The sequence below is a fragment of the Procambarus clarkii genome, chromosome 16, assembly GCF_040958095.1.
Source record: "Procambarus clarkii isolate CNS0578487 chromosome 16, FALCON_Pclarkii_2.0, whole genome shotgun sequence".
NCBI classification, from domain to species: Eukaryota; Metazoa; Arthropoda; class Malacostraca; order Decapoda; family Cambaridae; genus Procambarus; species Procambarus clarkii.
The window spans coordinates 12,697,189-12,715,279 of NC_091165.1; the positions used below are offsets into that span (position 1 = coordinate 12,697,189).

Below are 18,091 nucleotides of genomic sequence, written 5' to 3' on the forward strand. Positions count from 1 at the left end.
TTTTGGCATCAAATTGTTCGCAATATAAAGGCGCTCATTTTAAAGCTAGTCCCATAATAATAGCACAATAAATAGAATTTTAACAAATTTTAAAATTTTAAATTTTGACCCAAAAACATATTTCACATAACACACACATCAAACAAAAACAATCTTTCAAGTGTTCTGACAAAAAGTTTCGTGTTACATCTTTCATTTTGGTATCAAATTGTGCGCATTCGAAAGGCGCTTATTTTGAAACTATCCCGAGGTCAATCGGATAAAAAATGAATTTTATACAAATAGTTTTGTAGTGGACGCAAGTCCTGTCCACGGCTAGGACTCGAGAAAAAAAAATGGACGTGATCGGTGTCCAAAGCGAGCGATACTGTTAATTTAGAAACCTTTTAATGCGCAAGCAAAAGCAATCATCCTTGGACAAGTTTCTCTTAAGAAAAGCAGCTAGTGAGTCTAATGAGGAAAACAGACTAAAGGAGAAAGAACCCCAGAAGCACAACTACCAGAAGTTATAATGGTAGGGGGACTTTTCTGCCAAAGAATAACATATCTTCCCCCCCCCCTCCTCCTCTGCCTTACCACCTTCCACATATGCCAACTACAGCCATTTACCATCAGTGATGGTAAAGAGTGTAATATGTTAGCAATTATTTCATTTAATTATTGCATTAATATATTTTTGTGGTCTGGAATGGATTAATCAAATTTACATTATTCCTTATTGGGGAAGATTGCTCAGGATTCAAACTTTTTGGCATTTGTCCTGCCTTTAGGAACCAATAAATTTCGAATACCGAGATTCCACCATATATACTGCACACACACACACACATCTCTACATACATATATATTTCAACATTGTATATGATAAACACTACCTCTGACACAATACAGCCCATTAGCACAAAAAATCTAAATACTATAGCGAGAAACAACGAAAGTAAATATGACATTCCAGTGCAGCACCACTTCATTTCTACAGAGAAAATGTAACCTCTCTGGGGGCACTACAGCTGGAGAGTACATTTATTAGGTACGCAGTGCAGGGGTTAATTGTGTTCTTCCCGTGATCGTCACCTGTCAGCAGGCAGCCAGTGTAGTTCACGTGCATGAGTGGGTGGGCTAGTGAGTACAGACATGTTGGGGATTGGTTTGTTGTTGGTATTTGGCGAGTAAAATTAAAAAGGAACATTTTCTTACCTATGCTGTGTCCAATTTTCCATCGTTTCTTCACAACATCAGTAATGATAACTCCTGGAGCAATAGGGTCTGGGAGTTTGAATCCATTTGCGGCTACCCGTTTCTTGGGCGCTCCTTTTGAGCCACTTTTATTGGTGGCTCCACCTTTCCGGGGAGCCATGGCAATAAAAATTTCAAGCAAATGAAAATGGAAAATATATATATAAATGCTGAAACTATTGCCTAGTTGCACCAAGTCTCTCTCTCACTTGCTCTCCCTCTGATCTGTGAAGAAAAAGGGAATCAAATAGTCAGCATATGCTATATGCAAATTGAACAATATACTGAGAAGTTCCTAAAAGGATATGATTAGTACTGTTTCTATGAATAAGTTATAAATTATGAAAATTCAAAATTAATGCAAACCACTGTATAGTACTACATAAAAAAAAATTAATTTTGATTAATTTATAAATAAAACTAAAATGTTAAAGCAGTATATAAACACACAATTATGACCTATTACTATTAATACTATTACAGGATGCAAGAAACGGTTTTACAGGGAAAATCTCAAATTAGATGAAACTAGATTATAATACTGTAAAATTAAATGAAAAGTGTCAATTTCTGAAGTCATGCACTATGAATACACTAATCTGCTCAAAACCATGAAAATAAAAAAATAATATAAACAAAATATATACACAGTATTCCAAATAATTTTCAATCACAAAGAACACAGGGGATAATAAAAAATAAATCTACACAAAGCAACAACCCTAATTTTATTTAAAGGGTAATGCAGTATGCAAGGAAATTTACTGCTATGAATATATGTAGGTAAAAAAATCCACAAAAATTTTCTTCTTGAAATAATACACTAAATGCTGGTAGTTAAAGGGCCTCCTTATTAACAGGGCCATGGAGTTCAACACATTTCTTTCTCTAAACAAATTTCAAGCTACTTTTCTACATCACATTTACTTGAACATTATTAGGATATAATTTTCAAAAATACTGAATGCCATCTGGAAATTGCATTCATATATTTTCTTCTGCATTTCCATAGCAAAGCTTATTTTATTAAATTTTTATTTGAAGAGTCATATATATCATTTATCCAGTTTCATAAATATTCACTGTGTCAGCAATATATAATTATGATAAACAAATGACAATATTTTTGTTTAGTTTTTATTTAAGATAAATTACAGGACTATAATTATTAATATGACATACCTATGCTAATATTTATCATGCAACAGCTGTATAAATTACATACTGAGTGAAATGTTGAATTGTATGTTCAATATTAAGACTAATAAATTTGAGCTTAAATGCCATGATTTATGATGAACGTCAGTGGAAGCTCCACATGTCTATCCACAAACATTTCTTTTAATTCTATTGTTCTTACAAATTCTTATACTGTACTGCACTGTACATTACTTTCCTGTCCAGGGAAGTACAGGAACACTTACACCAATTTCATATATAAAAAAGTACATTTCAGGGATATTTCAGTAAATATATTAGCAAGTCCAAACTCAATTATTCTAGGCTTAATACAAACTGAAATGAAATCAAGAAGTCTAAAAATTAAAAGGCACTTGACCAAATTTGGTCTTGAGCCAGCACAGCCATCAATTGCAACTGGCAGAAAGTTATGCCTTCCTAATACCGATTACGAAGAAGAGGTCCTAGCTTTTTATGCATGCAAAGTGTTCGTACCTGGAATTCATCCTTAAGTTTTAGAAGGGTAAAGTCATTTTTCATATTGAACCTATGAGGATATAATAAAAAGACTATTGTATTGAACAAAAAAATTAATAATTAAAGAGCACTTTCAACTTTACCTTACACCCAAATGTTACTTTGACTACTGACCCATACCCCCACAAAAAATAGTCACCCTATTCACCTAAGTGATAATGTTTTCAAAATTCAATTGGAACTAATAAATACCTGTAATACAAGATTAATACAAGTAGTATGACCCACCAATAAATTATCTAAACATTATCAGAAAGGCACAATTTTATGAAATAAATATAGTTTAGTGATAAACCTCAAAGCAAAATGTGTAAATGGGAATAGAAATGAAGAAAATTTTTTACAAGGTGATAGGGACTGGTACATAAAACAAACCAACAAAATCGTTAGAGGAAGGGGAAGTAAAGGACAAAGTGAGAGGAAAAAAAGTTCCTGAAAATTTTATTGACCAACATATACGAAGCAAGATAAAAATATTGGAGCTAAGCGATATAATTCAGTTACGGTCCCAGATATTGTCGCACTAACAGATGAAACTAAAATATTTTAAATGTGGTCACATTCCCAAAGGGTTACTCAACTTGGAGACGTAACAAAAATTAGGAAGGGTGGAGGTGTGGCTGTGTTGGTGAAAGAACACATTAAGATAAGAGTTAATAATCAACAACCCATGATAAGTAGAAAATAATACTGCAGGTGTGGAATCAGGATGATGCGGATAATTGCAAATGCTTACAGTCTACCAGCAAGCAACACATGGATAAAGGAGGAACTAGATGACAAAATAAGGCCGCCACAATGGTCATGAGAGATTATAGTAAGAGCAGATAAAAATTGTTTGTACTGGGGACTTCAACTTAAGACTGGGAGGTCTACAAAGCAAGAATTGAGGACATTTGGACACAGATTTGTAAACCTCATCCTTTTGACAATCATGCATCAACACGGTGGTGGAGGCCAAGACCGTCAATAGTTTCAAAGCGTTATATGACAAAGTGCTGGGAAGACGGGACACCACGAGCATAGCTCTCATCCTGTAACTACACTTAGGTAATTACAGTAAGCAGGCCACGAGAATGAAGGAAGGGGGGGATGTTATGTTAATAAATTTAATATTCACCAGAAAAGGAGGAGATATTTGGAGTAGAGTATTCAACCAACCTGTCCTAATAGAATGTAGCATTTTGATATATACTTTACCCAAGGCAACAAATTGTCGAACTACAAAATGGAAGCGGCTTACGAAAATGACACTTCCATTTTGTTGTGGGTCCTCTGGTAGGGAACTTTAGTATGACAATTTCTTGACGTTGGGAAACCTCTGGAGGACGAGCTAATTCAATACCTTCCTCCCAAGGGAAGGTATTGAATGTCAAATGATTTCTGATCATTCATGTCTTGTTGAAAATTAAATATGCTATGCAATATAATCTAGAATAAAATGGAAAAACTTATATACAGTACAGTAGTTTATAAAATTTCAAGAGGACACTGGGCGAGAATAAAAAAGAAATGTGTAAAACACTAAATGAACATTACCAAAGTGTTTGTGCAAAATGAGGTTTTCAGAGAACTAGACAATGCCAATTCCAAAAAACATCAGAGTTCATACGTGGAGGTGTCACGAGACGAAGTGGAAAATTTACTAAAGTAACTAGGAAGAAATGAAGCTGTTGGACCAAATGGAGCTTCACTTTGGGTGCTGAGAGAATGTGCAGCTGATTTAAGCATGCAACTTCAACCAATATTCCAGACATCTTTGTCCACAGGAATCTTTGCAGATATTTGGAAAGAGGCAAATACTGTATACAGTACTGTAATTCCAATCTACAAAAATGGCATACCTGGAGATGGTTCTGGGAGTAGTTGTTCTCCTTGAGCTATTGTGTATCAGGGAGAACAACTGGAATCCTCTCCAGGTATACCATTTTTGTAGATTGCTTGCAGGCTCACATATCCACTACAACCCGGTTGATCCGGCACTTTTTGTAAGAACCTATCGCAATGCTGCTTTAAGACATCCACCTTTGTTTTGGCAATATTTCTAATGCTTGCTGGAAGGCTATTAAACAGCCATGGACTTCTGATGTTCAGACAGTGCTCTCTGAGCCTATGGCACCTCAACTGTACTCCCTTCCCCCTTCAGAGCAGGAGATATTGCTGAAATAAGGGGGAACAGAGAAAATATATATGGCATACATAGACGAGATAACGCCCTTAAATTATTGGGATCGCCTCAAAGCTCTCCAAATGTACTCACTAAAAAGAGACGAGAAATACCAAATACAGTGGTACCTCGGAATACGATTGTCCCTATATACGAGTTTTTCGGAATACAAGCAGGATTTGCTCGGAAAATTTGCCTCTGAAGGCAAGGTTGTTGATACGCGTACAGGCCGACCTAGCGTGTGGTGATACAGCAATCGCCCCTCAGTTTACCAGTACATCGCGCCCAGTGACTATCCCGCCTCAATTCTTCACCAGGATTTTCAGTGTTTTGTTGGATTTTTGGTCATTTGACCATAAAAGTTGTTATTACAGTATATATCTCACCATGGGTCCCAAGAAAGCACGTGGTAAGGATCAAAGCAAGAAAGTGCATGTGAGGATGACAGAGGAAAAACACAAGATCATTCAAAAGCATGAAAATGGTACACGTGTTGAACTTTGTAGGCAGTACAACAAATCCACGTCAACGACATGCACTATACTTAGCAAGAAAAAGGACATTATGAGTGCTAAAGTGGCAAAAGGCGTAAGAACAATAACGAAACAAAGACCACAAATCCTTGAAGTGGAGATTAAGAAGTTGAAGATGAAGAAGTAGTTTCAGATGTGGGAAGAAATGCAAACTTTTATTGAAAAGTCTCAAACAGAGAAAGCTGTAGTAGGGCGTTGCATGAATCTTTTCAATGACAATGTGGTACTGCACTACAGAGACATCTTGCAAAGAAGGGAAAACAATCTTCCATGGACAGATTTGTTGTGAGAAAATCAAGCAGTCACAACCAGGACCTAGTGGTATGCTGGCAAAAAATGCCAGAGAATGCACCCCAGAGAGGTCCTCACTGCCTGATGTTATAATGGAAGGGCACTCTCCTTCCAAACAATAACACCTCTCCTCCTCCCTCCCTCCCTCCTCACCATCTTCCATACGCCAACAGCAGTCATTGGCAAGGGTAAGTAATAACTTAACACTAATTAGTAATAACTAATAACATAAGTTTTGTAGGTTTATTTAGATGAATTAGGTATAAAATTTAGCTTGAAGCGAGGTTTTTGGGTAGTCAGGAACGGATTAATTATTTCCCATTATTTCTTATGGGGAAATTAGCTTCGGATTACGAGTTTTCAGAATACGAGCTGTCTCCAGGAACGGATTTAACTCTTAAACCGAGGTACCACTATAATATACACATGGAAAATACTGAAGGGCCAGGTCCCAAATCAACACAATAAAATAACATACTGGAGTGAACGATTTGGAAGAAAATGCAGAATACCGGACCAACCAGGCTGTGGTGGATATGTAGGCCTGTGGGCCACTCCAAGCAACAGTCTAGTGGACCAAACTCTCACTAGTCAAGCCTGGCCTTGGGCCAGGCTTGGAGATGAGAACTCTCAGAACCCCATCATGCAGGTATCCTCACTGGTTCTATTTTACATTATCTTCCATATCTTTCGCTACAGTATGTTCTTATTCTACTGTGCAAATTTGGAACCTGGCCTTCCAGTGCTTTCCATGTACTGTATAGTATACATTACTTGATACCTCTCTTATCTCCTTTCCAGAGTACATTTTGAGAGCTTGAGGCGATCCGAATAATTTAGGTGTTTTATCATGTCAATGCATGCCATATAGGTTCTCTGTATTCCCTTTTGATGTTACAGTATCTTGAGATGATTTTGGGGCTTTGCACCCCTACGGCCCAGTCCTCAACCAGGCCTCCTTTTTGTTCCCCTCCCCCCCCCCCCCCCAAGGAAGCAGCCCATAGCTGTAGCTACCAGGTACCTATTTGCTGCTAAGTGAACAGGAGCATCAGGATGAAAAAATCTGCCCATTTGTTTCTGCCTCTACTGGGGATCAAACCTGGAACCTTAGGACTATGAATCCCGAGCACTGACCACTCGGCTGTCAGGCCCCCTAAATCTCTAAATCAGATCTCTCCTGCTCCGAGAGGGAAAGCAGGTACTGAGCAGTACTCAAGATTAGACACCACCAGTGATCTAAATAGTACTGTATTAGCATTGTTGTGGGATCTCTGGATCCATCCTATCCTATCCTATCATTTTTCTGGCTGCCACTACAATTGCTCAGTTATGTTCACTAAATGTCAGGTCACCAGACATCATAATTCCCAGATTTTCACATATTGCTTTCCTTCTATGATCAAGTCTGTGTTCTGTATCTTATATTCCGTTTAAGTTCTCATTTCCACCATACCCAAGTACCTGGAACTTATCACCATTACACATCCTATTTTCCATTGCCCAATCGAAGACTTTAATAATATCGGCTTGTAGTTTGTGTGTGTTCTGCAGAGGAAAGTCAAATAATTGTTTATACCCCGACGAAAGAGGTTTCAAAAGGTGGAACAGAGAGAATGTATGGAACTGGATGAAACACCCACTTGCATACAAAAATCAGATACAATTACACCCCACAACAGAGCTACAATTATGACATGCAACAACAATACAACAATCAGTACTGGCCAGAACAAATCATCTATGTCTATGCTCAGAGCTCCTTAAGGGGGGCATTAGTCCAAAAATATGCAATAAATTAAAACTAGTTCAATTTCAATCAAACTTTTTTGAGGAGTTGTATATGAAAAGGGTTTCATCTGGTCCAAATCTCAGCATCATAGCATAAATAGGAAGGGAGAAAAAAAATATTGAAATGTGTTAAAAAATTTCCAAAACGGTAAAAAATTTCCATCAAACAAGTGGCAACTGAAATCGTGTCTATGACTCTGCTATCACAATAGCATATACAGTATTGGTATTTGAGAGGGATCATGAGTCGGGTCACCAGTTTTGTGGAGACCAATGACCTCCACAACCCAGGCCAACATGGATTTAGAGCAGGAAGATCATGCCCCTTACAGCTACTTGACCACTACGGCAAAATCTCTGAGGCATTAATTAAAGATATTTTTCCTCACCCTACCTGAAATTATATTCATACATGTCCTAAGTTTCAATAGAAGCCAGTTTTCAAACAAATGGGTAATTATCCCTTTCCCACATTAAGTGGTATAAACATGTAGAACAACTATCTTATTATCTACCATATCCATACCAATGCAAAGCAAAACAAAATAGGGTGAAGCCAATTTAGCAGAGCTTTGGTTGCAACAAAAATTTTGTAGGACAAATTTTATGCTACCACTTTGCTAAACAAGTGCTCAGTTAAGTGCATGATGTGCAGATATGCTTAGGATGCAGGGTCAGTTCTCAGACCTTTTGGGAAAGTCAATAGCCCCCCCCCCTTTTTTTTAATGGGCTGAATTCTGAAAAATACCGGGCAATAGAGGTGAAATAATCTTTAGTCAGGTCCTCTTTGTAGTTGGCCATATGATGGATTAAGATTAAAAATTTGGCTGTGAAATTCACAAATTGTGGGGAAGTTCTGGAAATTAATGGCAATTCTTTTAATATGGCTCTGATCACATTTGTAAACGTTTCTGCAGATGCAACAAATCTCTGGATGCAATAAAAGCTGGCCTGATCCCATATAGTTTGCTGAATGAAGGTTGCATTGTACATTGTACATGGTCACCAGAATGACTGGGCAACATTTCCAGATGATTTCTAAGGCAACCAAATTTGTCTGCTATGGCTGATCGGATGAAACCTGCCATTTCTGGGATACCCCTGCATCTTTCCATAGATTGTGCCAAAAAGATAGATTTTGATATTCCCCAAATGTGATGATTCCATGCAAGCCTTCCTCTTATCTATTATTATAATAATAATAATAATAATAATAATAATAATAATAATAATAATAATAATAATAATAATAATAATAATAATAATAATAATAATAATAATAAATAATAATGATAATGATAATGTTAATGACAAAATCTGTAGCAGCAGTGATGAGGGTTCGAACTCGTGTGGTGGGTGTTCCAACACTACAGCGACTAGACCACAACATGGTAATAAGGATTGCAACCTGGAGTTCTACTGCACACACAAGGATTTCCTGCTGAAGACAGAACAGCATTTTCACACAATCCCCCAGGTTGCAATCCTTATTACTATTTCATGGTCTACTCGCTAGAGCGTGTGCATGGGAACACCCACCATGGAGGCTCGAACCCTCATCACGGCTCTGATGGATTTTCTCATTGATGCTGTCACGTTAGTGATTACTCTTTTTTTTTTTTTTTGCAGGGATATTCCTGCACGGGCCCTAAGCCTTTGGCTGGCCCACTAAGTGTTGCTTGTGTAAAAGTACAAATACAAAATGAGTTACAAACCATGTTGGATTTCTAGATAGAGCCAGTATTTATTATGCTATACACAGCATTTTGGGAAAATAAATAGAAGAGATATACAGTAGCACCTCGATTAACGAGCGGCTCTATATACGAGCATTTCGAGTAACGAGCGAGCCACTCGCAGCAAATTTGTCTCTATTGACGAGCTTCACCTCTATTAACGAGCAAAACCACATGGTACTTCCAAGTGTCTCACGGGTTCTCGCAAATTCTCAGACGTCTCCGACGCCAGTGTTGTTATTGTATAGCGCACGACAAGCATCCCTCTGCATTTATTTGCACTTTTTTTTTTTTTTGTAGTTTTGTGACTATAATTTGTAACGCACGATGTCGCCAAAGAAGCTGCTTGCTAAAGATAGTGTTGTCAAGAGAAAGAAAGACACAATTACTGTGGATTTGAAGAAGGAAATTATGACAAAGTATGAGCGTGGTGTCTGTGTGACTGATCTCACCAGGGAGTATGGCAGGTCTTCATCAACAATTTGCACCATTAGTAAGGGGAGGAGGAGGTAAGGGAGGATGCTGCCTCTTCCAGTGAGATCAGGGAAGTGTTGGGAATGTTTGAAAAGGTGACCGCATTCTTGGAAAAGCTGCTGCCCTGATAAAGCAGTGACAACCTGGTGTGTAAACATGTTTAATGACAATTTGCTGTCTCGTTTTAGGAACATCCTAAAACAAAGACAAAAGCAATTGTCAATGATACGTTCTTTGCAAAAGTAGAGAAAAGAAGAGCCAGTGATAGTGAACCACAACCCGGTCCCAGTGGGGTGAAATTCCCAAGAAGAGAGAGCCTGCCTGACTAAGAGGTGGATTCTCCTTCCACACCATAACCCCTCTCCTCCTTCCCACCTCCCCATCGTCTCCCTCAAGCCAGCAATGATTCTTCATAAGGTAATGTAAACATGAAAACAGTACAACAAAACATTTATAATTACATGTGCAGTATTATATTTACATTATAAAATATCATACAAGTATGGATGTTTTTGGGAGTAGAACAGATTAAATTTACTTCCTTTATTTTAAATGGGGAAATTTGTTTCTTAAGACGCGTTTTCCACATAACGAGCTCGGTGCCAGAACGGATTAAACTCGCTAATCGAGGCGCCACTGTACTATATTTGTTCTAGGCGGGCTACTCTTTTCCCCAGCCCTAGATAAATAACTAGCACTGATATGACAGCTGTAAAAAGTTATTGATGCAAATCACACTGAAGATTAGTGCATTCAATTGCATCAGTTGGAATTATAATTTTAATGTTTTCCATTAACTCTTAGACAGCGGTTATCAATTGTTGATTTACAGGGTAATGCGGTTATATGAAGACTTAAAACATTATTGTCTGGGTTTTACATGTAGGATGCAAATATGGATATACGTAATAGGTCTAATGTGGATGTAATGGAGTTTACCTTGACCCATGGAAAAATCATGCTACCATTTCATGGTACAAATGTGGTTATTGTCAAACGTTACCAAGAGAATGTGGTCATCGTAAGATTTGAAAAATTATTGTCTGGATTTGACATGCATAATGCAAATATAGACATAAAAGCTCTGTGGATGTAAATAAAGAGAAACGTGTGATAAAACGATTAGTGAAACATCAGATGATAACACAGGAAGTGTACATTTATAATTGGGAAAGTTTACTTATGTAATTAGTGTGCTGTACTTTTTAAGCCATAAAACAGCACAGGACATAGACAGACATTAACAGAATTAACCCATTTTAATTACAGCTTTAAAATTAAATATTAATGAATTAATTCAGCCCCTAGTGTATTTTAAGTAGACGTGAAATGAAAAAAAATTCATCCACACATAAAATTTAGTATAAAATCTTAAACAAATCTAACATTATTTGGCATCAGCGTCGTGAAAATTTCATCCTATGTTAAGAAATGGATTTTAGAGGAATTTAAAAAAACGTTTGCAACCAGTACCAATTATACAACAATAACACCTAGTTAGTAAAACCTAGTTAGTAAGTAATGCAGTGATAAAGAGTACCTGCAAGCACCTGTCCAATGCACAATGAAGAAAGAATAGTAAGGAGGGTCCACAAAGTGGATGTGCATCTGGTGCCTTCTAGGATTGCCACCCGAAGGGCAAAATTTCACACAAATAATAATGATTATGTTATATTGCCATCTTTTATTATATACAGTATCATATAAATACAATTTCCAATGCCAATATTTTGAATGTCCAATTTAATTTTTTTGAGTGTGGGGGGAGGGGGGTGTCTCCTGCTTCTTATTTAATTTTGTTGTGGCTTCTACATCTTGGAGAATACATAACAGTCACTAAGTATGTGAAGTTGGGACAAAATTAGTGAACAGGTAAATCAGCCACAGGTGGCAGAACTTTACAATTTTTGGGGGCAAATTTTTTCAGATTCCAAACTATTTTCTTTCTCATTAGGTTGTTTTGCCAAATGGGGACCAGATTGGGCTTTATCACTTATATAAAGCATACATTTATATCCCCAAACTGTATAGGGATAATTATAATTATCCCCTATACAGTTTTTTTTGGGGGGAGGGGGGATGGGGGGGGGTGTTTCTTGACTTCATTTCAACACACATTGACCTACAACTTTCAGATTTGAGTACTGATGCCAAGCATTGTTCATTAAAACATACAAGTAAATTTTTGACCAAACCACACTAGAAAGTGAAGACTACGACGACTTTCGGTCCTTTCTGGACCATTCTCAAGTCGATTGTGAAGTTCTATTTTCAAGTCATTTCAGTCACATTATTGTGACTCCTCGCCTACATACAAGTAAATTAATAAATTAAAACTACAGTATTTATTGTTGATAACTTCAATTATCTCAAACTGGAATTTCAACTCCAAGTCAGCTTTAAGAATCCAGTTTCTGATCGATTTTAACAATTTTCACAGTATGCAAAGCTGTGTTCTACAATGTCGTCATACGGATTTTTCATAAACCCAAAACGTTTGGAGTTATAAATGTGTATATTTTGCACATATTTAAAATGCCATATTGACAAATTTTTCAACAGTAAACTATACTGCCAAACTATATTCTACAATGATACACACGAAGATCATATGCTATTGAGACATTCTATTCTTGCCATATTATGATGGCAAGCATCATGATATGAATTAGCCTATCTAGATATTTCAGCTAGCACATCTCCATACATATCTGCACAGTTGCTGTTGAAACAAGGCATATACAGTACACATATCAAATACTGTACTGCCGAGCAACATTACAGATAAGTACAGCGGTAGTGCACACTAATGCAGAATTGATACTATACGAACTTCAAGCAGGCAGACCAGTAGACACATTGATACCTAAAGTGGATATAAAAAGTCAATTATAAAAAGAATTACACTAATATTAACCATGCTAACAGGGCTTTAACAACCTTTTAAAATAAAATTACGACAATTTTTAATTAAGAGGACTCGCCCCAAAGCCTCAACCTCAATCACCCCTGTAAATTTGTTAAGATATATACTTTATATTTAGCATTAGAACATAAGTATGGTTACCAAAACATAAAACAAAAATTACGTTGCTATCCATTAAAGCAAATTATTAGTGTCAGTGGAAAAATAAAGTTCTCATTTTATGAAAATTCTCAACAAGAATTTTTTAAATACCAAATTCATTAAAATTATATATGAGGGGGGGATACATTTCCCCAGTTGCTTTCTTGGGGGACCCTTAGCTATGGAGAAGAGTATGCAGCACCCGGAGAATCCTTATGAAGCTTGCACACTTAAAAGCGTCATTGATTGATTCGTACCTAGTACTGTACCTAGTGTAGCCTAGTACCAGCAGTTGAAGTCCAAGAGAAATTGCAACCCATCAGTTGGAAAAGCTTCCAAATCTAAAGTGTGTAAAGTGTGTGTAACGCCATGCTAGGGAGCCGGTCGGCCGAGCGGACAGCACGCGGGACTTGTGATCCTGTGGTCCTGGGTTCGATCCCAGGCGCCGGCGAGAAACAATGGGCAGAGTTTCTTTCACCCTATGCCCCTGTTACCTAGCAGTAAAATAGGAACCTGGGTGTTAGTCAGCTGTCACGGGCTGCTTCCTGGGGGTGGAGGCCTGGTCGAGGACCGGGCCGCGGGGACACTAAAGCCCCGAAATCATCTCAAGATAACCTAGCCTACCTACTTAATCTATTAGAATTTTATCTTAATCATTTAACAAGATCCCCAGCAGTGTCAGTCTATGCCCATTGGATATTTTTATTAGTGAATCTTGTATTGGCTAATCAAGAGTGCAATGCTAGAGATATGACTGGTAGCCTAACAAGTTAGACTCAGTCAGTTTACAGCCTAAAGACTAGCTGTATGCTGACTGTGCTAGCCTGGTACTAACCAAGTGGCATATCGGGTGAAGTCGTACACTGCAGAGTAATCTCCGAGCATTGCTCTCCGACTGGCCTATAGTTTATGTATGTTTTATATTTATAAATATTTTGTTTATACACTGTATTAATCTTACAAAGTCAAACAATTTAAATAATATGCCTTTTAATAAGCCTATGTAAATGAATAGAGATGACAAATTATATCGGTGTACAATAAAAATAAAACATTGTACTCTAAAGCCTATATGGTACATTTAATGCAACCACATCTTTGAGACCTCCCTATTAGATGTACATCTAACTTAAATATTTTCTATTAGGGTAAGGCCACCAGCATCCAGCAGTGGAAACAAACAAATATAGCAGCAGGGAAATAAAATAAAACATGGCATAAACTAGTCTAACACTCAAACCTTTAAACATTTTAAAGAAACGTGCTAAAATAACCATATCATTAATTCATGTACAGTATTTCCACAATGCTGTCATGAAAATCAGTTATTCTTTACTGTCAAGTTTGTAGAGTTAATTCAATTTGTTCCCTTTGGGTTTCAGATGTACTTTCCTTAAACCGTTTGATGACATTTGAGCACCTACAAAAGGTATCTGGTGACCTGTCACAAAATCTGCATAATTTGTTTATCAGATGCCAAAATTATTTCTTAACCGAAAAGTTATTGACATGACAAACGCCATGCTATCTTAACCCTTGAAATATGCATACCATCTTAAAGATTTCCGACCCATGGTATGCCTATAATCTTAGGATGTTTTAGGAACTTTGCAACCTTTGAAGCTCCCACTGGAACAGTGTTCCCAATCAGTATTTGAGACCAATAAACATCTGGTGTCTTTAAAAGTGTCTCAGTTTTGGCACACTTTGTTAAAAAACACACAGTAGTTTTTAACAATACAGAAGGCAAATCTTGCCACTAATTCAATTTTTCAGATTTTGTACAGATAATGCCTGATGTAACACTTTAGCAATCCAAGGGTCAACAGTTAATGGTTTCAGATACATAAGTTGCAAAACTGCATGTACAGTTTGAGTACAGTACTGTATCTGCATGCACAGGAAGAAAAAAAATCAAACTCAAATACTGCTCCTATCATGTCCTGTAATATCAAATTTTATCAGCAATAAAGTTCCCCCCCAAAAAAAACTATAATTATAATGTAATTACCCAAGCGTAGTTAAAGGATGGCAACTATACTAATGGTGTCCCATCTTCCCAGTATGTACTTCCCAACTGCTGAACATTGAGATGCCCGTTATCCCCAGGATGGCCCATTATCCTAAAAGTTTTGCCCAATAGTATGAAAATGAAGGCAAGGTAATTATAAGGAGAGCACACTAAGCCAGTATGACTATAAAGCACTTAGAAGGGATAAGAGGACAAAGAGCTGGGATAAGATGGAGGAACTTCCTTAACATGTATAGTGTAACTAGCCAGAGACTTCCTTAACATGTACAGTATAACTAGCCAGAGTAAATAGAAAAATGTGAGTGTACTCACCTATTTGTGCTTGCGGGGGGTTGAGTTTTGGCTCTTTGATCCCTCAATTGGTCACTTTGGTGGTAAGTGACCAATTTGTATTTGCACTAATATTATTTGGGGGGGGGGGGAAGCAGAGGAAGCTGATCATATAGTTTGTGCAGATCATGTATAGATCAGATAGAAATGGAGAACAGTAGAAAGTAAATGACAAACATTGAAAGCTTTTAAACATGATGATTTAGATAATATGTACAAGTTGCACCACAGAACACTAATTTAGAATTAACCATTAGTGGTGAAAGGTTCCAGTCTAGCAAAGAATGGCATTAACTATTAACAGTGAAAATTTTAAGGCCAGTTTTGTGTGACTGCACAAGTTAAATAGACAGCATGACGACACTGCATAACATTGTATGTATTAGGATTAAGAACCTGCCTGAAATGCTATGCATGCTAGTGGTTAAACAAAATGTAAGAACTCTTGCATATACAGTGTATATATATATACAGTATATATAAAAATTTTGCAGACTTGTAGACCAGTGTGTTACAAAGTCAAATTAATTTTTTGTGCAAAATTGTTGCAAAATCATTAAACCATATTTGGCTATGTATAAACACGTATAACTTAAATTAGTACAGTATATATCGGAACCCTTAATGAGAATTTAGATGACCCAATACACAGAAGCACTACCAGCCAACAAGTTGCTTACTGATGGAAATAAAACTGCCTCTTAACCCAATCTAAACTAGCCCTGCCTGTATATTAACCCAACCTAAACTAGCCCTGCCTGTATATTAACCCAACCTAAACTAGCCCTGCCTGTATATTAACCCAACCTAAACTAGCCCTGCCTGTATATTAACCCAACCTAAACTAGCCCTGCCTATATATTAACCCAACCTAAACTAGCCAACCGTGGACATCTTCAAGAGAAAACTGGACGGTTTTCTAAGAGAAGTTCCGGATCAGCCGGGCTGTGGTGGGTACGTGGCCCTGCGGGCCGCTCCAAGCAACAGCCTGGTGGACCAAACTCTCACAAGTCGAGCCTGGCCTCGGGCCGGGCTTGGGGAGTAGAAGAACTCCCAGAACCCCATCAACCAGGTAGCCTTGCCTGTATATTAACCCAACCTAAACTAGCCTTGCCTGTATATTAACCCAACCTAAACTAGCCTTGCCTGTATATTAACCCAACCTAAACTAGCCTTGCCTGTATATTAACCCAACCTAAACTAGCCCTGCCTGTATATTAACCCAACCTAAACTAGCCCTGCCTGTATATTAACCCAACCTAAACTAGCCCTGCCTGTATATTAACCCAACCTAAACTAGCCCTGCCTGTATATTAACCCAACCTAAACTAGCCCTGCCTGTATATTAACCCAACCTAAACTAGCCCTGCCTGTATATTAACCCAACCTAAACTAGCCTTGTATATTAACCCAACCTAAACTAGCCCCTGCCTGTATATTAACCCAACAAACTAGCCCCTGCCTGTATATTAACCCAACCTAAACTAGCCCTGCCTGTATATTAACCCAACCTAAACTAGCCCTGCCTGTATATTAACCCAACCTAAACTAGCCTTGCCTGTATATTAACCCAACCTAAACTAGTCTCGCCTAACATCCAATATATGGGTAATTAATTACATTTGACACTAATCATCCCAAGTAGTCAATTTTAATAAGGAAAGTACATACATAGTTGATTTACAAACAATGTTGGATTTATAGATAAAGCTAATACATTCAATACCTAGAGCCGCTAGTACGCATAGCATTTCGTGCAAGGCAAATGTTAAGCTCATAAAGATCTACAGTTCTTCAGTACTTTGGCAAACAGAGGAAAAAGACCACTGCATTATCATACTAACTAGCCTACTGATAATAAAAGTAAATTAAATAACTTGCTTGGTCAAACATTTGTAAAATATGCCCCAAAACGTAGACCAAAAGAAATAGTTGTCGTGCGAATATAGCAGACTGTTTGCAGAGTCTTGGTGTGCAACACTGATCAGTATTGAGGACACCAGAGGGGGTAAAGCGATATTCAAATTGCAGGAATGTTGACCAATTACATTGACTGTCTCCACATATATAGAGCCCTAGATTCAAAGTACCTGATGCTTAAAAATGTAAGATGGCAAGTACATTAACACTGTATACGTCCATAACTGGAAGGGAAATGTTTGTAGCGGGCTGGAATACGTGACAACGGGAGTGCCGGAGATCACACACACGCTTGGCCTTGAATAATTTGAGGCTCTGGGAGGGAGGCCGGCCGCCTGGCCACTGTGGCAACGTCGCCGCCACACAACTTGGGCACGCTGCTCCTGCTCCTGTTGTTCCTCAACCACGTTTCTCATACCAATATCCCAAGTTATTCTATCTTCCTTTAGCACAGTACGTAGTCGAAAATGCTCTTTATGGGCGTTTTCCCTGGCAGTAATATCTTCAAAGCGGCCATTTACCTCTGGTGGAGCTGGAGGGTCGTGCAAACACTTGCCGCATCACTGTTCCGGAACTGGTAGATTCTCTTGTAACAAATATCTTACTGGGAACTACCTTTTAATGCACTCTTTATATCTCGATACCATTGATATGCACTTACTTGATAGTATCTCAATACACACTAAGCCACAACACTCGCACAACAGTGCCTACTGCGATATAACACGGTAACATCCCCCGCCCGTGGAGACCCCACGATAATGGCGGGAACGACTGAGGGCTGGAGTGCGCATGCTCCCC

General features: G+C 37.9%; 1 protein-coding gene across 6 annotated transcripts in view; it reads right to left on the reverse strand.

The window, feature by feature from the left end:
• LOC123760074 (serine/threonine-protein kinase VRK1) overlaps positions 1 to 18,091 on the reverse strand; it is a 112,049-nt gene that overhangs the window by 27,361 nt on the left and 66,597 nt on the right. For 4 of the 6 annotated variants that reach the window (XM_045745533.2, XM_045745529.2, XM_045745527.2 and 1 more), the window contains one exon: positions 1,198 to 1,461. In XM_045745533.2, coding sequence (XP_045601489.1) covers positions 1,198 to 1,357 — 160 coding nt within the window. In that variant the 5' untranslated portion in view covers positions 1,358 to 1,461. Of the gene's footprint in view, positions 1 to 1,197; positions 1,462 to 17,811; positions 18,090 to 18,091 lie in introns of those variants that run through there. The other 2 variants (XM_045745526.2, XM_045745530.2) reach the window with 2 other exon arrangements.